The sequence below is a fragment of the Bombina bombina genome, chromosome 5 (assembly GCF_027579735.1).
Source record: "Bombina bombina isolate aBomBom1 chromosome 5, aBomBom1.pri, whole genome shotgun sequence".
Lineage (NCBI taxonomy): Eukaryota > Metazoa > Chordata > Amphibia > Anura > Bombinatoridae > Bombina > Bombina bombina.
In genome coordinates this window covers 38,458,161-38,483,130 of record NC_069503.1, presented here as the reverse complement: position 1 = coordinate 38,483,130, position 24,970 = coordinate 38,458,161, and the positions used below count along the sequence as shown (strand labels likewise).

General features: G+C 39.5%; 1 protein-coding gene across 1 annotated transcript in view; it reads left to right on the top strand.

Moving 5' to 3' along the window:
• Positions 1 to 24,970, top strand: part of LOC128661265 (uncharacterized) — a 744,180-nt gene that overhangs the window by 422,086 nt on the left and 297,124 nt on the right. Inside the window, exon 14 of the mRNA XM_053715539.1 lies at positions 12,864 to 13,258. Coding sequence (XP_053571514.1) covers positions 12,864 to 13,258 — 395 coding nt within the window. The remainder of the gene's footprint in view (positions 1 to 12,863; positions 13,259 to 24,970) is intronic.

The following is a 24,970-nucleotide window of genomic DNA, read 5'->3' as shown; positions in this document are numbered from 1 at the left end:
CTTCTCTTCATACTTTTTCCAAATTTTACAAATTTGACACTTTTGCTTCTTCGGAGACTGTTTTTGGGAGAAAGGTTCTTCAGGCAGTGGTTCCTTCCGTATAGAGATCCTGCCTGTCCCTCCCGTCATCCGTGTACTTTGCTTTGGTATTGGTATCCCATAAGTAATGATGACCCGTGGACTGACTACACTTAACAGGAGAAAACATAATTTATGCTTACCTGATAAATTCCTTTCTCCTGTAGTGTAGTCAGTCCACGGCCCGCCCTGTTTTTTAAGGCAGGTCTAAATTTTTTAATTATACTCCAGTCACCACTGCACCCTATAGTTTCTCCTTTCTCGTTTGGTTCCTGGTCGAATGACTGGGTGTGACGTAGAGGGGAGGAGCTATATAGCAGCTCTGCTTGGGTGATCCTCTTGCACTTCCTGTTGGGGAGGAGTTAATATCCCATAAGTAATGATGACCCGTGGACTGACTACACTACAGGAGAAAGGAATTTATCAGGTAAGCATAAATTATGTTTTTTGGACTGTGAAACATCAGTCTGCTTTTTTGTGTCAGGCTCACAGCGTATACTGTGCCCACTTTCCCAGTGCCACCACTCATATCTTGTTTAATAGTAGTGTAAGTGTACATTTAAAAAAAATAAACTTTTTGGACTGTGAAACATCAGTCTGCTTTTTTGTGTCAGGCTCACAGCGTATACTGTGCCCACTTGCCCAGTGCCACCACTCATATCTTGTTTAATAGTAGTGTAAGTGTACATTTAAAAGCAAAAAAAACTTTTTAGACTGTGAAACATCAGTCTGCTTTTTTGTTTCAGTCTCACAGCTTATACTGGGCCCCCTTGCCCAGTGCCACCACTCATATCTTGTTTAATAGTAGTTTAAGTGTACATTTAAAAAAAAATGACAGGCAGAGGCAGGCCACCCCGCAGGTGCCGTCGTGGTGCTGTGATTCCCTTTGGCCCTAGAATAATGCCCAGTGTTCAGAGGCCACGTCCCATGAACTCGAAAAGTTCTGAGGAAATAGTTGACTTTTTAACACAGGACACCCAATCTTCTATAGCTTCTGCTCCGAACCTTGACGCACCATCCTCCTCCAGCTTATCTTCGGGCACCTCTCAAGTTACCACTCGCCCGCCTTCCGCCACCACCAACACTAGCACCACAGCCGCTTTACTTGATCTGTCAGAGGAGTTTTTTACACATCAGTTGGAAGAAATGAGTGATGCGCAACCATCATTGACAGAGGATGTAGATAACAGTGATATGTCTCAGTCAGGCAGCATTACAGACATGGACGTACAATGTGATGATGATGTTGTACCCGCTGCTGCTTCCTTTTTTGATTTGTCAGATACAAGTGAAGCGGTTGATGATGATGATGCGTCCGTGGATGTCACGTGGGTGCCCGCTAGAAGAGAAGAAGAACGGGGAAAGTTCAGATGGGGAGACAGAGAGGGGCAGGAGACAAGTTGGAAGCAGGGGGAGGTCGTCGCAAGGAGCTAGTGGCACAGTCAGACAGCATGAATTGGCACCCGGGGTCATCCAGACAGCATGCCAATAAACGCATGCTGTTGCCACCACCAGAATGCTGTCATCGCTCAGCAGTGTGGCATTTTTTGTGTGTGTCTGCCTCTGACAACAGCGATGCCATTTGCAACCTGTGCCAAAAGAAACTGAAAGTACACCCCCTTACAAAAATCTAGCTCTCCTGCCAACTTTGATTTCCTTTCTGGCACAATTGAGATCCCGTGCAGTAAATCAATCATTGTTGTTGGAATCTACCACCCACCTAGCTCTCCTGTTCATTCCCTTTCAGACATAGCCCATCTCCTTAGTGAAACCATAGCTCAAAACCCAAAAAGTGAAGTTTTGGTTTTTGGAGATTTTAATATTGATTGGCTGAATCCAAAAAATAATAGATGTTGCTCTGTGTTTAAGTCTTTGCAGCTAACGCAATTAATCTCCTCCCCAACTCGCATAAACAACAAAAGCCATAATCACACCCTGCTCGATTGGATTCTCTCCACCTCTCCCAACCGAATTCAGGAGGCAGGTGTTCTCCCTAACAATTTCAGAGACCACTGCTTAGTGTACTGTGTGCGCAAAATAAAGGCAACTAAAACCTCTCCCAAAGTTAAAATCACCAGATCCTTCAAAAAATGTAATCTTCAATCATTTCTAAATGACATCAAGAACCTCCCCTGGCACAGATTAAACCTAATCCCAGACCTTGACTCTGCAGTTGAATTCTTTCAGTCCGAACTCCTACAAGTTTGGAATTTACATGCCCCACTGCGTAAGGTGAGAGTAAAAGGAGCACACTTGAATTGGATCACAGCTGACCTCATTCAAATGTACCAGTTTCGAGATTCATTGTGGTCAAAGTTCAAGCATACTGGCTCTATGAACGATCACTGTGTATATAGACAATGGCGAAATATATGCACTAAACAAACAAAATTGGCCAAGGCCCAATATTTCTTTGAAAATCTGAACAATAACATAGCAAACCCTAGAAAGTTTTGGAAAGTCATAAATAATTTACAAACTCCACCAATCCACTCCCAACCCTCCACTGTCAATGTGGACAACCAAACCCTGCAACTGCCCTTAGATGAAGCAAATGCCTTTAACAAATATTTTGTCGGATGCTCCACCACCCTGATTGACAAACTAATAAATGGCACGCATCCTGAAGCTACAAATGTGGATCAGGCCCCACTAAATCAGCAAAGACCCAATATAGAGAAGTTCAATTTTAGACCTGTACCCATCAATGTCATTAAGAAACACCTTAATAACCTAAAAATGAAAAAACAGTCTGGACCTGATCAAATCCCAGCAATGCTGTTGAAGCTTAGTGCGCCAGCAATTGCTAAAACTGTCACAACCCTAATTAATGAATCCTTGGTGTCTGGATACATACCCAAACTCTGGAAGACTGCAAGAGTAGTGCCTATCCATAAAAGTGGGGAGATAACCTTGGTTTCTAACTATCGCCCAATATCATTGCTCCCAGTATTGTCAAAAATCTTAGAAAAATGCGTCCATACGCAATTATGTGAATATTACCAACAATCTAACTATCTGACCCCTGATCAATCAGGTTTTCGTACAAATCACTCCACTACAACTGCCCTCCTCAAAGTTTGCAACAATATCCAAACTGGAATGGAACAAGGAGACCTAACTGGAGCTATTTTCCTTGATTTTGCAAAGGCCTTTGACATAGTAGACCACGACATACTACTGCTCAAACTAAAAAACTCAGGTATTGGTGATCATCCGCTAACCTGGTTTCGATCATATGTATCGGATTGATCACAATATGTCTCCATTTCTGACAGCGACTCCCTCTCCCAGTCATGTGTGGTGTTCCCCAAGGTTCCATTCTCGGCCCCCTGCTATTCACATTGTTTATAAATGATCTGCTTAATGTCTGCAAATCCTCAACTGTACACATGTACGCAGATGACACGGTAATCTATGCAAACAATTCCGATCTACCGCAGCTTGAAGCAATGCTCCAAGACCAGTTCACAGAGGTAGAAAAGTGGATCTCAAAAAACTCTTCCTAAACACTGACAAAACTGTCACAATGATCTTTGGAACAGGACCTAAACTACACAAACTACAAAATTCCCATCTATGCATCAAAACAAAATCAAATTGCACACTGACTGCAGTCCACTCTTTTAAATACTTGGGTATGTTGTTAGACCCCAATCTATCTTTTGGCCTCCATATAGAAAAACTGGCATCTAAACTTTATCCAAAATTAGGTGCCCTGTACAGAAACAAATCCTGCCTCAGCCCTACTGTACAGGTAAAGATTGTACAGCAAATGCTGATGCCAATCGTGGATTATGGGGATGTAGTATATGCACCAGCACCGCAAACTCACCTTATTAAACTTAATACATTGTATACCTCGTTCTGACGCTTTGTGCTATAATGTAACTACAGGACCCACCATTGTGACATGCTAAAAGAACTAAACTGGCTGTCGCTGGAATCCAGACGCACCCTCCATCTTTCCTGCCTTGTGTTTAAAAGCTTTTCTGGGAAGCTCCCACCCTACCTGAGCAGAATGCTCTCTCCGGCTGTTCCCATCTCCCATAACCTCCGATCCAGTACCAGCACATTATTTAGCTTGCCTCAATACAAAAAGAAAGCAGCTCGATCCTCCTTTTCCTACAGAGCACCACAATTATGGAACGACCTCCACTTTCAAACCTTCCCCAAGCCTAATATCATTTAAGAGATCCCTCTCTACATATCTCAAAACAGAATGCACCCGTCATTGTTGATTATATATTTCCTACCTGTTCTATGTTAAATGTTTGTGCATATATCATGTATTATTATTGCTTTGTATTTTATTGTACCCATTGTATCAATGCAATGTTTTGTGTACCCAGGACATACTTGAAAACGAGAGAAATCTCAATGTATCTTTCCTGGTAAAATATTTTATAAAAAAATTAATATTTTATAAATAAAGACCTCATTAAGTTTGCCATTTGTATAAACATTTATTTCAATAGCCTTTATTAAATAAATGCATTATTGGCATGCTGAAGGCACAGTGTGAGCACAAACCATGCTTTATATTATTATTGTTATTATTACAGGGACATTTACATTTTAAAGCAATTGCTAGAATACAAAAGAGTATTTTATTAAAACAGTAACTATGTGGGTATCACCTCTCAGATTTGAGCATATGGGGCCCGATCCGATATGCAGCGTCGCCCGCAAAACCAGCAACGCCAAATTTTGCGCTGGTTTGGTATCACATATAAGGCGTAACATAGAAGTTACGCTCGTATATTTCACCCTTCGGCCGTAGTTTTTTTGGCCCATAGAGTGATATACCAAACCTGCGCAGTTTGGTATCCAATATACAGCGTAAGGAGAAATCTTACTCCATTTTCACCTCGCCACAAATTGCAGCCGTAGTAAGCCTTACGCTGAGTATTGGAGCCCCGTAACTCCCTAAACTACCTGCAAAATAAAACCTAACACCTAACGCATGCGCAATGTCTATCTACCTGTCAACCGCAATCCCTAATAAAGTGTTTAACCCCTAAACCGCCGCTCCCGGACCCCGCCGCCACCTACATTATATGTATTACTCCCTAATCTGATCCCCCTACACTGCCGCCAGCTATATTAAATGTATTACCCCCTAATCTGATCCCCCTACACTGCCGCCAGCTATATTAAATGTATTACCCCCTAATGTTAGCACCCTACCCCGCCGCCACCTATATTAAAATTATTACCCCCTAATGTGAGCCCTCTACCCCGCCGCCACCTATTTTAACTATATTAACCCCTAATGTGAGCCCCCTACCCCGCCGCCACCTATATTAAATTTATTAACCCCTAATGTGAGCCCCCTACACTGCCGCCACCTATATTAAATGTATTAACCCCTAATCTAATCCCCCTACACCGCCGCCACCTATATTAAATATATTAACCACTAACCTAAGTCTAACCCTAACACCCCCTAACTTAATTATTATTAAAATAAATCAAAATAATATTAATACTATTAACTAAATTATTCCTATTTAAATCTAAATACTTACCTATAAAATAAACCCTAAGACAGGGGTGTCCAAACTTTGCTCTCCAGAGGTTTTGGAACTACATTTCCGATGATGCTCAGCCAGCATTTTATCTAGCTGAGCATCATGGGAAATGTAGTTCCAAAACCTCTGGAGAGCAAAGTTTGGACACCCCTGCCCTAAGATAACTACAATATAATTAATAATTACATTGTAGCTATTTTAGGGTTTATATTTATTGGCTATTCTAATCAGCCAATAGAATTACAGTAGCTCTTATTCTATTGGCTATTCAAATCAGCCAATAGAATTAAAGTAGCTCTCATCCGATTGGCTGATTTGAATTTGAAGGCTCAAATCAGCCAATAGGAATTCAAGGGACGCCATTTTTAATCGCGTAGCTTGAACTCCTATTCAGTGTACGGCGGATATCGTATGAAGAGGATCCTCCACGCTCCATGGCTCCGGTCTTCAGTTCCAGCGTCACCGATCTTCAGTTCCAGAGAGGATGGTCTTCAGCTCCGCGGTCATCGGTCTTCAACTCCTCCGTTCCGCGCCAGCTGGTTCCTGGAAGAAGAAGAGGTCGCCGCCTGGAAGAAGACTTCTCCGCCTGGAACAGGACCTTCTCCGCTGGTCTTCAGGACAGGTAAGGACCACTTGGGGGTTAGACTTAGGTTTTTTTTAAGGGGGGATCGGGTGGGTTTTAGAGTAGGGGTGTGTGGGTGGTGGGTTGTAATGGGGGGGGTGATCTTTTTTAGGTAATGTCCCGCAAAAGGCCCTTTTAAGGGCTGGTAATAGAGCTGATTACTTTTTTAATTTAGTTTAGGGTAGGGAAATTTTATTATTTTGGGGGGCTTTGTTATTTTATTAGGGGGCTTAGATTAGGTGTAATTATCTTAAAATTCTTGTAATCTTTTTTTATTTTTTGTAATTTAGTGTTTGTTTTTTGTAATATAGATTAGTGTATTTAACTGTATTTTAGTTGAGATAATTGTAGTTTATTTCATTAATTTATTGATAGTGTAGTGTTAGGTGTAATGGTAACTTAGGTTAGGATTTATTTGACAGGTAATTTGGTAATTATTTTAACTAGGTAGCTATTAAATAGTTATTAACTATTTAATAGCTATTGTACCTAGTTAAAATAAATACAAAGTTACCTGTAATATAAATATAAACCCTAAAATAGCTACAATGTAATTATTAATTATATTGTAGCTATCTTAGGGTTTATTTTATAGGTAAGTATTTAGATTTAAATAGGAATAATTTAGTTAATATTATTAATATTATTTTGATTTATTTTAATAATAATTAAGTTAGGGGGTGTTAGGGTTAGACTTAGGTTTAGGGGTTAATACATTTAATGTAGGCGGCGGTGTAGGGGGCTCACATTAGGGGTTAATAAATTTAATATAGGTAGCGGCGGTGTAAGGGGGTCAGATTAGGGGGTAGTACATATAATATAGGTTGCGGCGGGGTAGGGGGCTCACATTAGGGGTTAATATAGTTAAAATAGGTGGCGGCGGGGTAGGGGGCTCAGATTAGGGATTAATAGAGTTATTATAGGTGGCGGCGGTGTAGGGGGATCATATTAGGGGTTAATATAGTTAATGTAGGTGGCGGCGGGGTAGGGGGCTCACATTAGGGGGTAATAATTTTAATATAGGTGGCGGCGGTGTAGGGGGATCACATTAGGGAGTAAGACATTTAATGTAGCTGGTGGCTGTGTAGGGGGATCACATTAGGGGGTAAGACATTTAATATAGCTGGCGGCAGTGTAGGGGGATCAGATTAGGGGGTAAGACATTTAATGTAGCTGGCAGCTTATTACTTTGGCAAAATAGTGCAATACATCCAGCAGCAATACTCACAGGTCAGAGCTTCAAGGAGCCACTACAAAACTCCCCAACAATAGTAAAAAAATGTAAAAATGAAGCTCTCCAAAATGCCAAAGTTTCAGTGCTTTATTTTAGAAAGTGCAGAGTCAAACAGCCACGACGTTTCGGGGAGCTATGCCCCTTAATCATGTGGTAAGTGATAGTACAGGTACACCTGTTTAAATAGCTCACCTTGGGATTTTAACCCTTACAATCTTGTATTCCACATTCTATAAATGCAACAGCACCATCTGCTGGTGGAAAGATAGGTAGACCATGTACAAAAATTAAAAACAAAAACAGCTATGAAGCCCCTATACCAGAACCACATCTACATAAACAATAAACACTGCAATTTATTTATTAGAACTTATTTAAACAATATTAGGCTCCATGATTTAAAACCAATATTGCAAAATATAAGAGCACAAGAGCAACACCAGATCAGTAGAACACAGACCAGTCTATCTCTCTATTGAGCCCCCTAGGCTCCAGGGTATCCAACTTAAAAATCCAATAGGATTCACGTTGTTTCAAAAGGATATCCCTATTGCCACCTCTACGGGGGGTCCTAATTTGTTCGATTACCTGGAACCTAAGTTGGCTAATAGGATGTCCCATAGCCAAAAAATGATAAGCTACTGGTGCAGTGAATACCTTACACCTGATGTTGCTCTTGTGTTCAGTGATCCGATCCCGTACCCTCCTAGAGGACTCGCCAATGTAGGCTTTCCCACATGGGCATTTGATCATGTAAATAACATAATTGCTATTGCAAGTAAAGTAGTCCCTATAATGAAATTTATAACCACTATGTGGGTGTAAAAAATAGGGACTCTTTATTATAGAATTGCAATTGCTGCACCCTAAACAGGGAAAACAGCCCAAATTCTTTTTGGTGATAAACCGCTGAGATAGTATTCTACCAGGGCCAATGTCAGCTTTAATCAAAGAGTCCCTCAAGCTCTTACTACGCTTATATGCTGGCATAGGCATTTGGTCAAATTCAACAACCTCCGAATTGCAATCTTTCAGGATACCCCAATGTTTTCTGATAATTTTCCAAACCTGATCACTTTGTCTGGAAAATTCAGATACAAAAATCATTCTCTTTGAATCTTTTTTAGAAGACAACCCAGGTTTTAACAATGATTTTCGATCCAATTGGGACACCTGATTGATGGTGTCAACAATAAGATCTCTGGGGTACCCGCGTTGCACAAATTTGTCACCCATTTCTGAAAGTCGCAAGGGTACTAACGATTCCTCTGCAACTATGCGCTTAACTCTAAGCAATTGACTTTTTGGCAATGATCTGACTAGTGAAGGATGATGTGCACTGCTATATAATAGCAGGTTATTCCTATCAGTTTCCTTGCTGAAAATATCAGTCTTGAAATTGCACCCATCCTTCAAAACAGTCACATCCAAAAAATCAATTGAAATTTCGCTATAAGTAAGTGTAAACTTAATACTGTTTGTCGAATCATTTAACTCCCTAACAAAAAGTTCAAGGGCTCCAACGCTGCCCAACCATATGCCAAAAATATCATCAATGTAGCGCCACCAGGTGGCGCCACACTGACGAAATAAATAATTTTCAAAAACAAATTTTTCTTCAAAAAGATTCATAAAAATGTTTGCATAGTTAGGGGCAACGTTGGAGCCCATGGCTGTACCCTGCAACTGAAGGTAAAAAAAGTCTTCAAATAAAAAATAATTGTTAAAAAGTATAATTTCCAACAGTTGCAGAATAAACCAAATCTGTGAAATGGAATATAAACCAGAAGTAAAAAGCGCATGTTTAACAGCTCCCAGTCCGCTCTCATGGGTGATTGAGGTATATAAACTTGTCACATCCAGACTGAAAAGAATGAATTTATCAGTCTGGAGTTGCAAGTTGTTCAATTTGACCAAAAAATCATTAGTATCCTTAATGAAAGTACTTGACTGCTCCACCAGGGGTCTCAAAAGTTTATCCAAAAAGATGGATATCCCTGAGAACACAGAGTTAGTTCCAGCCACAATCGGTCGCCCAGGTGGAGCAGTCAAGGACTTATGAATTTTGGGCAGTACATATAGTACTGGCGAGATCGGATCTTTAACAATAAGAAATTTAGCTGTTTTATCATCAATGATGCCATTGTTGAGTGCAAATTTAACAGTGACAGATATCTCTTTAGTAATCTTAGATAGAGGATTAGCAGTAATTTTTTTATATACATTCCCAGCACTTAACTGACGATAAACCTCAGACCTATAGTCAGTTTTGTTCAAGATCACAGTAGCACCGCCCTTATCAGCTTGCTTTAAAATCACCTTGTCATTAGATTTAAGTGACTTCAGGGCAAGATGGTCAGCTGCTGTGAAGTTGACAAAAGCAGATTTTACCTTATGCCTCTGTTGAGAAACCTTAGACTGCAATTTCTGTACGTCCAAAAGGACAAGTTTCTCAAAAGTAGCAATGCTATGATCAGTGACCACAGGATAAAATGAACTTTTATTAAACAGCCCCACATTCTTAATGCTTAAAGTGTTAGTTTTATTGACACATTTTTCAGCAGGGTCAGAGCTAACAGCAGTGGTACAAATATCGCTATTAGACTGTGATAACCCCTTATCCTTGCTACAATGCCAGAATTTTAATCTTACATTTCTGAAAAATTTATGTAAATCCTTGTTAAGGTTAAAGAAATCACAGTCACTCAATGGGCAAAACGATAGTCCTTTTTGCAGAACATCCGCTTCCCTTGGATCAAGCGGGCAATCAGATATGTTGACCACTATATCTTCTTGCGTGCCCTGGTGATCCTGTTGGTTAACGCTCTGTTGGTCTTGTTTACCTTGGTTGCCTTGCTTGTGCCCCCGATGTTTCCGGCCCCTTCTCCTGCACTGTCGGAGGCCTCTGTTTGTAAAAAATCAGAGGATGAGTCGGAGCTGCTGCCTGACGCTGCATTGCGTCGCTGTTGCCTTCTCCTTGCGCCGGAAGTAACGTAGCGCTCTTTTCCCATAGGGTCGTATACCCAGCGGTAAATTCGATTGGAGGAATAATCATCAGAGTCCCTTTGGAACTTTAACCTCTTCCTTTCCTCGATCGTAGCTCTCATCTCAGTGAGTAATTCTTTATTAGCAGATATTAGTTTGTCCCATTCATCTGTAGAAATACTCTGACGAATTTCCTCCTCCAATGTAGCAATGGCCACTTTGATGTTATTGAGGTCAATCTGTAAATATTCTACTGTGAGGACAATCAGGTCAAAGGAGCATTTGTTTAAAATCTGCTCAAACTTCTTGCAATACTCCTGATTGTCCTTCAACAGTGTCGGTCTAGTGTTCATCCGTAAACCCCTGGGAATCCTCTTAACTCTGTGGTATTCAGCCAGAGTAGTGGCGTGGAGGTCATATGCCAGCTGCCTCTTAGTTAATTTCTCATACTCGTTACTTGCCATTTGTTTAGGTGCAGTGTGTAGAAAATTCCGTGATCCTTTCACCAGTGTAGTGATTCTAGAGGCTTCAAATTCTGTGTAGGTAAAAGTTTGTGACCCTGCAGGCTCCTCTTGGCTTAGCATTTTGCAAACAGGCTTGGTAGTGCACGGATGAAGTAGTGAAAAAATGACAAAATAGTGCAATACATCCAGCAGCAATACTCACAGGTCAGAGCTTCAAGGAGCCACTACAAAACTCCCCAACAATAGTAAAAAAATGTAAAAATGAAGCTCTCCAAAATGCCAAAGTTTCAGTGCTTTATTTTAGAAAGTGCAGAGTCAAACAGCCACGACGTTTCGGGGAGCTATGCCCCTTAATCATGTGGTAAGTGATAGTACAGGTACACCTGTTTAAATAGCTCACCTTGGGATTTTAACCCTTACAATCTTGTATTCCACATTCTATAAATGCAACAGCACCATCTGCTGGTGGAAAGATAGGTAGACCATGTACAAAAATTAAAAACAAAAACAGCTATGAAGCCCCTATACCAGAACCACATCTACATAAACAATAAACACTGCAATTTATTTATTAGAACTTATTTAAACAATATTAGGCTCCATGATTTAAAACCAATATTGCAAAATATAAGAGCACAAGAGCAACACCAGATCAGTAGAACACAGACCAGTCTATCTCTCTATTGAGCCCCCTAGGCTCCAGGGTATCCAACTTAAAAATCCAATAGGATTCACGTTGTTTCAAAAGGATATCCCTATTGCCACCTCTACGGGGGGTCCTAATTTGTTCGATTACCTGGAACCTAAGTTGGCTAATAGGATATCCCATAGCCAAAAAATGATAAGCTACTGGTGCAGTGAATACCTTACACCTGATGTTGCTCTTGTGTTCAGTGATCCGATCCCGTACCCTCCTAGAGGACTCGCCAATGTAGGCTTTCCCACATGGGCATTTGATCATGTAAATAACATAATTGCTATTGCAAGTAAAGTAGTCCCTATAATGAAATTTATAACCACTATGTGGGTGTAAACAATAGGGACTCTTTATTATAGAATTGCAATTGCTGCACCCTAAACAGGGAAAACAGCCCAAATTCTTTTTGGTGATAAACCGCTGAGATAGTATTCTACCAGGGCCAATGTCAGCTTTAATCAAAGAGTCCCTCAAGCTCTTACTACGCTTATATGCTGGCATAGGCATTTGGTCAAATTCAACAACCTCCGAATTGCAATCTTTCAGGATACCCCAATGTTTTCTGATAATTTTCCAAACCTGATCACTTTGTCTGGAAAATTCAGATACAAAAATCATTCTCTTTGAATCTTTTTTAGAAGACAACCCAGGTTTTAACAATGATTTTCGATCCAATTGGGACACCTGATTGATGGTGTCAACAATAAGATCTCTGGGGTACCCGCGTTGCACAAATTTGTCACCCATTTCTGAAAGTCGCAAGGGTACTAACGATTCCTCTGCAACTATGCGCTTAACTCTAAGCAATTGACTTTTTGGCAATGATCTGACTAGTGAAGGATGATGTGCACTGCTATATAATAGCAGGTTATTCCTATCAGTTTCCTTGCTGAAAATATCAGTCTTGAAATTGCACCCATCCTTCAAAACAGTCACATCCAAAAAATCAATTGAAATTTCGCTATAAGTAAGTGTAAACTTAATACTGTTTGTCGAATCATTTAACTCCCTAACAAAAAGTTCACTGCACCTAAACAAATGGCAAGTAACGAGTATGAGAAATTAACTAAGAGGCAGCTGGCATATGACCTCCACGCCACTACTCTGGCTGAATACCACAGAGTTAAGAGGATTCCCAGGGGTTTACGGATGAACACTAGACCGACACTGTTGAAGGACAATCAGGAGTATTGCAAGAAGTTTGAGCAGATTTTAAACAAATGCTCCTTTGACCTGATTGTCCTCACAGTAGAATATTTACAGATTGACCTCAATAACATCAAAGTGGCCATTGCTACATTGGAGGAGGAAATTCGTCAGAGTATTTCTACAGATGAATGGGACAAACTAATATCTGCTAATAAAGAATTACTCACTGAGATGAGAGCTACGATCGAGGAAAGGAAGAGGTTAAAGTTCCAAAGGGACTCTGATGATTATTCCTCCAATCGAATTTACCGCTGGGTATACGACCCTATGGGAAAAGAGCGCTACGTTACTTCCGGCGCAAGGAGAAGGCAACAGCGACGCAATGCAGCGTCAGGCAGCAGCTCCGACTCATCCTCTGATTTTTTACAAACAGAGGCCTCCGACAGTGCAGGAGAAGGGGCCGGAAACATCGGGGGCACAAGCAAGGCAACCAAGGTAAACAAGACCAACAGAGCGTTAACCAACAGGATCACCAGGGCACGCAAGAAGATATAGTGGTCAACATATCTGATTGCCCGCTTGATCCAAGGGAAGCGGATGTTCTGCAAAAAGGACTATCGTTTTGCCCATTGAGTGACTGTGATTTCTTTAACCTTAACAAGGATTTACATAAATTTTTCAGAAATGTAAGATTAAAATTCTGGCATTGTAGCAAGGATAAGGGGTTATCACAGTCTAATAGCGATATTTGTACCACTGCTGTTAGCTCTGACCCTGCTGAAAAATGTGTCAATAAAACTAACACTTTAAGCATTAAGAATGTGGGGCTGTTTAATAAAAGTTCATTTTATCCTGTGGTCACTGATCATAGCATTGCTACTTTTGAGAAACTTGTCCTTTTGGACGTACAGAAATTGCAGTCTAAGGTTTCTCAACAGAGGCATAAGGTAAAATCTGCTTTTGTCAACTTCACAGCAGCTGACCATCTTGCCCTGAAGTCACTTAAATCTAATGACAAGGTGATTTTAAAGCAAGCTGATAAGGGCGGTGCTACTGTGATCTTGAACAAAACTGACTATAGGTCTGAGGTTTATCGTCAGTTAAGTGCTGGGAATGTATATAAAAAAATTACTGCTAATCCTCTATCTAAGATTACTAAAGAGATATCTGTCACTGTTAAATTTGCACTCAACAATGGCATCATTGATGATAAAACAGCTAAATTTCTTATTGTTAAAGATCCGATCTCGCCAGTACTATATGTACTGCCCAAAATTCATAAGTCCTTGACTGCTCCACCTGGGCGACCGATTGTGGCTGGAACTAACTCTGTGTTCTCAGGGATATCCATCTTTTTGGATAAACTTTTGAGACCCCTGGTGGAGCAGTCAAGTACTTTCATTAAGGATACTAATGATTTTTTGGTCAAATTGAACAACTTGCAACTCCAGACTGATAAATTCATTCTTTTCAGTCTGGATGTGACAAGTTTATATACCTCAATCACCCATGAGAGCGGACTGGGAGCTGTTAAACATGCGCTTTTTACTTCTGGTTTATATTCCATTTCACAGATTTGGTTTATTCTGCAACTGTTGGAAATTATACTTTTTAACAATTATTTTTTATTTGAAGACTTTTTTTACCTTCAGTTGCAGGGTACAGCCATGGGCTCCAACGTTGCCCCTAACTATGCAAACATTTTTATGAATCTTTTTGAAGAAAAATTTGTTTTTGAAAATTATTTATTTCGTCAGTGTGGCGCCACCTGGTGGCGCTACATTGATGATATTTTTGGCATATGGTTGGGCAGCGTTGGAGCCCTTGAACTTTTTGTTAGGGAGTTAAATGATTCGACAAACAGTATTAAGTTTACACTTACTTATAGCGAAATTTCAATTGATTTTTTGGATGTGACTGTTTTGAAGGATGGGTGCAATTTCAAGACTGATATTTTCAGCAAGGAAACTGATAGGAATAACCTGCTATTATATAGCAGTGCACATCATCCTTCACTAGTCAGATCATTGCCAAAAAGTCAATTGCTTAGAGTTAAGCGCATAGTTGCAGAGGAATCGTTAGTACCCTTGCGACTTTCAGAAATGGGTGACAAATTTGTGCAACGCGGGTACCCCAGAGATCTTATTGTTGACACCATCAATCAGGTGTCCCAATTGGATCGAAAATCATTGTTAAAACCTGGGTTGTCTTCTAAAAAAGATTCAAAGAGAATGATTTTTGTATCTGAATTTTCCAGACAAAGTGATCAGGTTTGGAAAATTATCAGAAAACATTGGGGTATCCTGAAAGATTGCAATTCGGAGGTTGTTGAATTTGACCAAATGCCTATGCCAGCATATAAGCGTAGTAAGAGCTTGAGGGACTCTTTGATTAAAGCTGACATTGGCCCTGGTAGAATACTATCTCAGCGGTTTATCACCAAAAAGAATTTGGGCTGTTTTCCCTGTTTAGGGTGCAGCAATTGCAATTCTATAATAAAGAGTCCCTATTTTTTACACCCACATAGTGGTTATAAATTTCATTATAGGGACTACTTTACTTGCAATAGCAATTATGTTATTTACATGATCAAATGCCCATGTGGGAAAGCCTACATTGGCGAGTCCTCTAGGAGGGTACGGGATCGGATCACTGAACACAAGAGCAACATCAGGTGTAAGGTATTCACTGCACCAGTAGCTTATCATTTTTTGGCTATGGGACATCCTATTAGCCAACTTAGGTTCCAGGTAATCGAACAAATTAGGACCCCCCGTAGAGGTGGCAATAGGGATATCCTTTTGAAACAACGTGAATCCTATTGGATTTTTAAGTTGGATACCCTGGAGCCTAGGGGGCTCAATAGAGAGATAGACTGGTCTGTGTTCTACTGATCTGGTGTTGCTCTTGTGCTCTTATATTTTGCAATATTGGTTTTAAATCATGGAGCCTAATATTGTTTAAATAAGTTCTAATAAATAAATTGCAGTGTTTATTGTTTATGTAGATGTGGTTCTGGTATAGGGGCTTCATAGCTGTTTTTGTTTTTAATTTTTGTACATGGTCTACCTATCTTTCCACCAGCAGATGGTGCTGTTGCATTTATAGAATGTGGAATACAAGATTGTAAGGGTTAAAATCCCAAGGTGAGCTATTTAAACAGGTGTACCTGTACTATCACTTACCACATGATTAAGGGGCATAGCTCCCCGAAACGTTGTGGCTGTTTGACTCTGCACTTTCTAAAATAAAGCACTGAAACTTTGGCATTTTGGAGAGCTTCATTTTTACATTTTTTTAGCTTATTACTTTGGGGCAATGCCCGCAAAAGGCCCTTTTAAGGGCTGGTAATAGAGCTGATTACTTTTTTAATTTAGTTTAGGGTAGGGAAATTTTATTATTTTGGGGGGCTTTGTTATTTTATTAGGGGGCTTAGATTAGGTGTAATTATCTTAAAATTCTTGTAATCTTTTTTTATTTTTTGTAATTTAGTGTTTGTTTGTTTTTTGTAATATAGATTAGTGTATTTAACTGTATTTTAGTTGAGATAATTGTAGTTTATTTAATTAATTTATTGATAGTGTAGTGTTAGGTGTAATGGTAACTTAGGTTAGGATTTATTTTACAGGTAATTTGGTAATTATTTTAACTAGGTAGCTATTAAATAGTTATTAACTATTTAATAGCTATTGTACCTAGTTAAAATAAAACATAATTTATGTAAGAACTTACCTGATAAATTCATTTATTTCATATTAGCAAGAGTCCATGAGCTAGTGACGTATGGGATATACATTCCTACCAGGAGGGGCAAAGTTTCCCAAACCTTAAAATGCCTATAAATACACCCCTCACCACACCCACAAATCAGTTTAACGAATAGCCAAGAAGTGGGGTGATAAGAAAAAAGTGCGAAAGCATAAAAAATAAGGAATTGGAATAATTGTGCTTTATACAAAAAAATCATAACCACCACAAAAAAGGGTGGGCCTCATGGACTCTTGCTAATATGAAAGAAATGAATTTATCAGGTAAGTTCTTACATAAATTATGTTTTCTTTCATGTAATTAGCAAGAGTCCATGAGCTAGTGACGTATGGGATATACATTCCTACCAGGAGGGGCAAAGTTTCCCAAACCTCAAAATGCCTACAAATACACCCCTCACCACACCCACAAATCAGTTTAACGAATAGCCAAGAAGTGGGGTGATAAGAAAAAGTGCGAAAGCATAAAAAATAAGGAATTGGAATAATTGTGCTTTATACAAAAAAATCATAACCACCACAAAAAGGGTGGGCCTCGTGGACTCTTGCTAATATGAAAGAAATTAATTTATCAGGTAAGTTCTTACATAAATTATGTTTTCTTTCATGTAATTAGCAAGAGTCCATGAGCTAGTGACGTATGGGATAATGACTACCCAAGATGTGGATCTTTCCACGCAAGAGTCACTAGAGAGGGAGGGATAAAATAAAGACAGCCAATTCCGCTGAAAAATAATCCACACCCAAAATAAAGTTTAAATTTTATAATGAAAAAAACTGAAAATATAAGCAGAAGATTCAAACTGAAACAGCTGCCTGAAGTACTTTTCTACCAAAAACAGCTTCAGAAGAAGAAAACACATCAAAATGGTAGAATTTAGTAAAAGTATGCAAAGAAGACCAAGTTGCTGCTTTGCAAATCTGATCAACCGAAGCTTCATTCCTAAACGCCCAGGAAGTAGAAACTGACCTAGTAGAATGAGCTGTAATCCTTTGAGGCGGAGTTTTACCCGACTCGACATAAGCATGATGAATTAAAGATTTCAACCAAGATGCCAAAGAAATGGCAGAGGCCTTCTGACCTTTCCTAGAACCGGAAAAGATAACAAATAGACTAGAAGTATTTCGGAAATTCTTAGTAGCTTCAACATAATATTTCAAAGCTCTAACTACATCCAAAGAATGCAATGATTTCTCCTTAGAATTCTTAGGATTAGGACATAATGAAGGAACCACAATTTCTCTACTAATGTTGTTGGAATTCACAACCTTAGGTAAAAATTCAAAAGAAGTTCGCAACACCGCCTTATCCTGATGAAAAATCAGAAAAGGAGACTCACAAGAAAGAGCAGATAGTTCAGAAACTCTTCTGGCAGAAGAGATGGCTAAAAGGAACAAAACTTTCCAAGAAAGTAATTTAATGTCAAACGAATGCATAGGTTCAAACGGAGGAGCTTGAAGAGCCCCCAGAACCAAATTCAAACTCCAAGGAGGAGAAATTGACTTAATGACAGGTTTTATACGAACCAAAGCTTGTACACAACAATGAATATCAGGAAGATTAGCAATCTTTCTCTGAAAAAGAACAGAAAGAGCAGAGATTTGTCCTTTCAATGAACTTGTAGACAAACCTTTCTCCAAACCATCCTGAAGAAACTAAAATTCTCGGAATTCTAAAAGAATGCCAGGAAAAATGATGAGAAAGACACCAAGAAATATAAGTCTTCCAGACTCTATAATATATCTCCATAGATAAGAGGCCATCCGGACAAGATCCGCATACCAAAACCTGTGAGGCCATGCTGGAGCTACCAGCAGAACAAACGAGCATTCCTTCAGAATCTTGGAGATCACTCTTGGAAGAAGAACTAGAGGTGGAAAGATATAAGCAGGATGATACTTCCAAGGAAGTGACAATGCATCCACTGCTTCCGCTTGAGGATCCCTGGATCTGGACAGATACCTGGGAAGTTTCTTGTTTAGATTAGAGGCCATCAGATCTATTTCTGGAAGTCCCCACATTTGGACAATCTGAAGAAATACCTCTGGGTGAAGAGACCATTCGCCCGGATGCAACGTTTGGCGACTGAGATAATCCGCTTCCCAATTGTCTATACCTGGGATATGAACCGCAGAAACTAGACAGGAGCTGGATTCCGCCCAAACCAGAATTCGAGATACTTCTTTCATAGCCAGAGGGCTGTGAGTCCCTCCTTGATGATTGATGTATGCCACAGTTGTGACATTGTCTGTCTGAAAACAAATGAACGACTCTCTCTTTAGAAGAGCCCAAGACTGAAGAGCTCTGAAAATTGCACGGAGTTCCAAAATATTGATCGGTAATCTCACCTCCTGAGATTCCCAAACCCCTTGTGCCGTCAGAGACCCCCACACAGCTCCCCAACCTGTAAGACTTGCATCTGTTGAGATTACAGTCCAGGTCGGGAGAACAAAAGAAGCCCCCTGAACTAAACGATGGTGATCTGTCCACCACGTCAGAGAGTGTCGTACAATCGGTTTCAAAGATATTAATTGAGATATCTTTGTGTAATCCCTGCACCATTGGTTCAGCATACAGAGCTGAAGAGGTCGCATGTGAAAACGAGCAAAGGGGATCGCGTCCGATGCAGCAGTCATAAGACCTAGAATTTCCATGCATAAGGCTACCAGAGGGAATGATTGTGACTGAAGGTTTCGACAAGCTGATATCAATTTTAGACGTCTCTTGTCTGTCAAAGATAGAGTCATGGACACTGAATCTATCTGGAAACCCAAAAAGGTTACCCTTGTCTGAGGAATCAATGAACTTTTTAGTAAATTGATCCTCCAACCATGATCTTGAAGAAACAACACAAGTCGATTCGTATGAGATTCTGCTAAATGTGAAGACTGAGCAAGTACCAAGATATCGTCCAAATAAGGAAATACCACAATACCCTGTTCTCTGATTACAGACAGAAGGGCACCGAGAACCTTTGTAAAAATTCTTGGAGCTGTTGCTAGGCCAAACGGCAGAGCCACAAACTGGTAATGCTTGTCTAGGAACGAGAATCTCAGAAACTGATAGTGATCTGGATGAATCGGAATATGCAGATATGCATCCTGTAAATCTATTGTAGACATATAATGCCCTTGCTGAACAAAAGGCAGGATAGTCCTTACAGTTACCATTTTGAATGTTGGTATCCTTACATAACGATTCAATATTTTTAGATCCAGAACTGGTCTGAAGGAATTCTCCTTCTTTGGTACAATGAAGAGATTTGAATAAAACCCCAGCCCCTGTTCCAGAACTGGAACTGGCATAATTACTCCAGCCAACTCTAGATCTGAAACACATTTCAGAAATGCTTGAGCCTTTGCTGGATTTACTGGGACACGGGAAAGAAAAAATCTCTTTGCAGGAGGCCTTATCTTGAAGCCAATTCTGTACCCTTCTGAAACAATATTCTGAATCCAAAGATTGTGAACGGAATTGATCCAAATTTCTTTGAAAAAACGTAATCTGCCCCCTACCAGCTGAGCTGGAATGAGGGCCGCACCTTCATGTGGACTTAGGAGCTGGCTTTGATTTTCTAAAAGGCTTGGATTTATTCCAGACTGGAGACGGTTTCCAAACTGATACCGCTCCTGAGGATGAAGGATCAGGCTTTTGTTCCTTGTTGTGACGAAAGGAACGAAAACGATTATTAGACCTAAATTTACCTTTAGATTTTTTATCCTGTGGTAAAAAAGTTCCTTTCCCTCCAGTAAAAGTTGAGATAATAGAATCCAACTGAGAACCAAATAATGTATTACCCTGGAAAGAAAGGGAAAGCAGAGTAGACTTAGAAGACATGTCAGCATTCCAAGTTTTAAGCCATAAAGCTCTTCTAGCTAAAATAGCTAGAGACATATACCTGACATCAACTCTAATGATATCAAAGATGGCATCACAAATAAAATGATTAGCATGTTGAAGAAGAATAATAATGCTATGAGAATTATGATCTGTTACTTGTTGCGCTAAAGCTTCCAACCAAAAAGTTGAAGCTGCAGCAACATCCGCCAAAGATATAGCAGGTCTAAGAAGATTACCTGAACACAAGTAAGCTTTTCTTAGAAAGGATTCAATTTTCCTATCTAAAGGATCCTTAAAGGAAGTACCATCTGCCGTAGGAATGGTAGTACGCTTAGCAAGAGTAGAGACAGCCCCATCAACCTTAGGGATTTTGTCCCAAAATTCTAATCTGTCAGATGGCACAGGATATAATTGCTTAAAACGTTTAGAAGGAGTAAATGAATTACCCAAATTATTCCATTCCCTGGAAATTACTTCAGAAATAGCACCAGGAACAGGAAAAACTTCTGGAATAACTACAGGAGATTTAAAAACCTTATCTAAACGTTTAGATTTAGTATCAAGAGGACCAGAATCCTCAATTTCTAATGCAATTAGGACTTCTTTAAGTAAAGTACGAATAAATTCCATTTTAAATAAATATGAAGATTTATCAGCATCAACCTCTGAGACAGAATCCTCTGAACCAGAAGAACCATTATCAGAATCAGAATGATGATGTTCATTTAAAAATTCATCTGAAAAATGAGAAGTTTTAAGACCTTTTTACGTTTACTAGAAGGAGGAATAACAGACATAGCCTTCTTAATGGATTTAGAAACAAAATCTCTTATGTTATCAGGAACACTCTGAGTATTAGATGTTGATGGAACAGCAACAGGTAATGTAACTTTACTAAAGGAAATATTATCTGCATTAACAAGTTTGTCATGACATTCAATACAAAAAACAGCTGGAGGAACAGCTACCAAAAGTTTACAGCAGATACACTTAGCTTTGGTAGCTCCAGCACCAGGCAGCGATTTTCCAGAAGTATCTTCTGACTCAGCTTCAACATGGGACATCTTGCAATATGTAATAGAAAAAACAACATATAAAGCAAAATTGATCAAATTCCTTAAATGACAGTTTCAGGAATGGGAAAAAATGCCAATGAACAAGCTTCTAGCAGCCAGAAGCAATAAAAAATGAGACTTAAATAATGTGGAGACAAAAGTGACGCCCATATTTTTTTAGCGCCAAATAAGACGCCCACATTATTTGGCGCCTAAATGCTTTTGGCGCCAAAAATGACGCCACATCCGGAACGCCGACATTTTTTGCGCAAAAGAACGTCAAAAATGACGCAACTTCTGGCGACACATATGATGCCGGAAATAGAAAAAAAAATTTGCGCCAAAAAAGTCCGCGCCAAGAATGATGCAATGAAATGAAGCATTTTTAACCCCCTGCGAGCCTAACAGCCCACAGGGAAAAGTCAAATTTTAAGGTAAGAAAAAAATTGTTTTACTCAAATGCATTATCCCAAATATGAAACTGACTGTCTGAAAATAAGGAATGTTGAACATCCTGAGTCAAGGCAAATAAATGTTTGAATACATATATTTAGAACTTTATAAAAAAGTGCCCAACCATAGCTTAGAGTGTCACAGAAAATAAGACTTACTTACCCCAGGACACTCATCTACATGTTGTAGAAAGCCAAACCAGTACTGAAACGAAAATCAGCAGAGGTAATGGTATATAAGAGTATATCGTCGATCTGAAAAGGGAGGTAAGAGATGAATCCCTACGACCGATAACAGAGAACCTATGAAATAGACCCCGTAGAAGGAGATCATTGAATTCAAATAGGCAATACTCTCCTCACATCCCTCTGACATTCACTGCACGCTGAGAGGAAAACCGGGCTCCAACCTGCTGCGGAGCGCATATCAACGTAGAATCTAGCACAAACTTACTTCACCACACCCACTGATTTGTGGGTGTGGTGAGGGGTGTATTTGTAGGCATTTTGAGGTTTGGGAAACTTTGCCCCTCCTGGTAGGAATGTATATCCCATACGTCACTAGCTCATGGACTCTTGCTAATTACATGAAAGAAATACAAAGTTACCTGTAATATATATATAAACCCTAAAATAGCTACAATGTAATTATTATTTTGTAGCTATCTTAGGGTTTATTTTATAGGTAAGTATTTAGATTTAAATAGGAATAATTTAGTTAATATTATTAATATTATTTTGATTTATTTTAATAATAATTAAGTTAGGGGGGTGTTAGGGTTAGACTTAGGTTTAGTGGTTAATATATTTAATATAGGTGGCGGCGGTGTAGGGGGCTCACATTAGGGGTTAATAAATTTAATATAGGTGGCGGCAGTGTAAGGGGGTCAGATTAGGGGGTAGTACATATAATATAGGTGGTGGCCGGGTAGGGGGCTCACATTAGGGGTTAATATAGTTAAAATAGGTGGCGGCGGGGTAGGGGGCTCAGATTAGGGGTTAATAGAGTTATTATAGGTGGCGGCGGTGTAGGGGGATCATATTAGGGGTTAATATAGTTAATGTAGGTGGCGGCGGGGTAGGGGGCTCACATTAGGGGGTAATAATTTTAATATAGGTGGCGGCGGTGTAGGGGGATCACATCAGTGGCGGCTGGTCACTTTTGAAGATGGGGGAGCACTAGCCCCGCCCCTCAGATGGCTCCGCCCATTTTATTGTTTGTGTGTGTATATATTTAACAACATATCTAAGAAATGCCCAAGTTAGGTATAGCGCTGGCACACTTACAAATCAGTTTAGACATACATACTGACAGGAGACTGGTCTACACACAGACCAACATTAGCAAGGAGACTACTATGGGCAGAAGTAGTATCACAACACAATCAACCAGCCCTTATACACACACACACATACACAATACTAGATTCACATAAATTGTTATGCATAGCATACAGCATGAAAAGTTTTATATTAGGAAAATTGAGGAAAACTAAAATATATAAAACAGAAATTCAGTCCTGTATAATCATAGAAAGCTATAATATGATTATTATGGGTATGCTGTAAAATTGCATTTGAAAGAATTAAACCATAGCATACATATATGTCCATTTTGTAAATAAGTACATTTTACAATGAGTAGGAGATAGTTGCACTTGAATTACAATTCTGTAAGGATTTTAACTTTGCAATTAATCACTGTAGCACTGTGCCAGTGAAAGTGTGCTTTTCCAGCATGGATTATACATAATAATCATTAAAAAATAAAATGCAAACACGTACATAAGTATAATTAGGGGCACTTAAAAAGTAATGAATCCAATATACTAGCCCATAAAAAGTCATATAGTTTTATCTATAATACACACTGCACAGACAATAGTATAGTCTTAAAAACAATGGGCGTTTTATATTTTTTTTGTATATTATCATATTAGTTGTATATACAACTTTTTAGTCAAATCAAATGTAGTTTTCTAAAGTATTTCACACACACACACACACATATATAAATTATGCGTGTGTGCAATGAATAACATAATAGGGTAGAAAAGGTGAAGGGGCAAGAAAAACTGGTAGACATACTGTGTAACTTACTGTTGTCTTCCGCCTCTGTCTATTCACAACAGATTAAAATGTCAAGAAATCTGAAATGAAAGGCTGATCTTTTCTCCCACAGTTCATTCATTAAAAATTCCAGCTTGGCTGTGGAAATTAAGATACGGTTTAGAAGGGATAAAAAAATTACAAAGAGGATAAATTTAAAGCAATTTCTTTAGCTCAGAGTGGATTATCAATAAAACAAAACTCATTATTAAATTGTAAAATGAACACCCCTTCATAATCAGAGGATAGAAGCCAAGTATTGTTACAAATATTGTACGAATAGAATTTAATTTTCCTTTAGCCATGCTGATATTTTACCATGAGTTTCCTCTATGTTATTATCGGCTGCTGTACCCAGACCACTGCTATATGTATGTATATTTCACACGAGTGATTGATTACTTTTGAAAATATGTGTAGCATGCCCTTACTTTGCCTCCTTCCTTCACCTTGCCTGAACTGTCGCCATCCATCATGCAGCAACTATCAGGACACTCACACACACATGTCCACACGCCGGCTGCTGTACCTGCCTGCTGCCGCGCCTGACCACCTCTTACTGTGCATTGCGCAGACAAAATTGCATCATGCCTGGGTGGGCAGGCAGGGCAGAGCTGGAGCTGGCTGGTGATCTGTAATAGTGGACCGGAGTTATCCACAACCACATACAGTTCACATATTGCAGGAGCAGGGGCATCCGGCTATGCCAGGCCATGACTTACCGTTACCCGCTCCTTTCACTGTTACTGTGACTCAATCCCACACTGACTCTCCACCACTGATACAGTCACTGTATGAGCAATTGCTGTATGCAATTGCAAGTTAAATTTACTACATTTTTTATACCTGGCTGCCATGTGTGCTGTGACTGGGGCTTACACGGAGCACACAACCGCCTTCTGTAGAATACTGCCGCTGAGCGTCGCAGCTAACACAGGCAGCTAAAAAAAAAGGAAGCATTAAAAAAAAATGCTCCCCCTGCT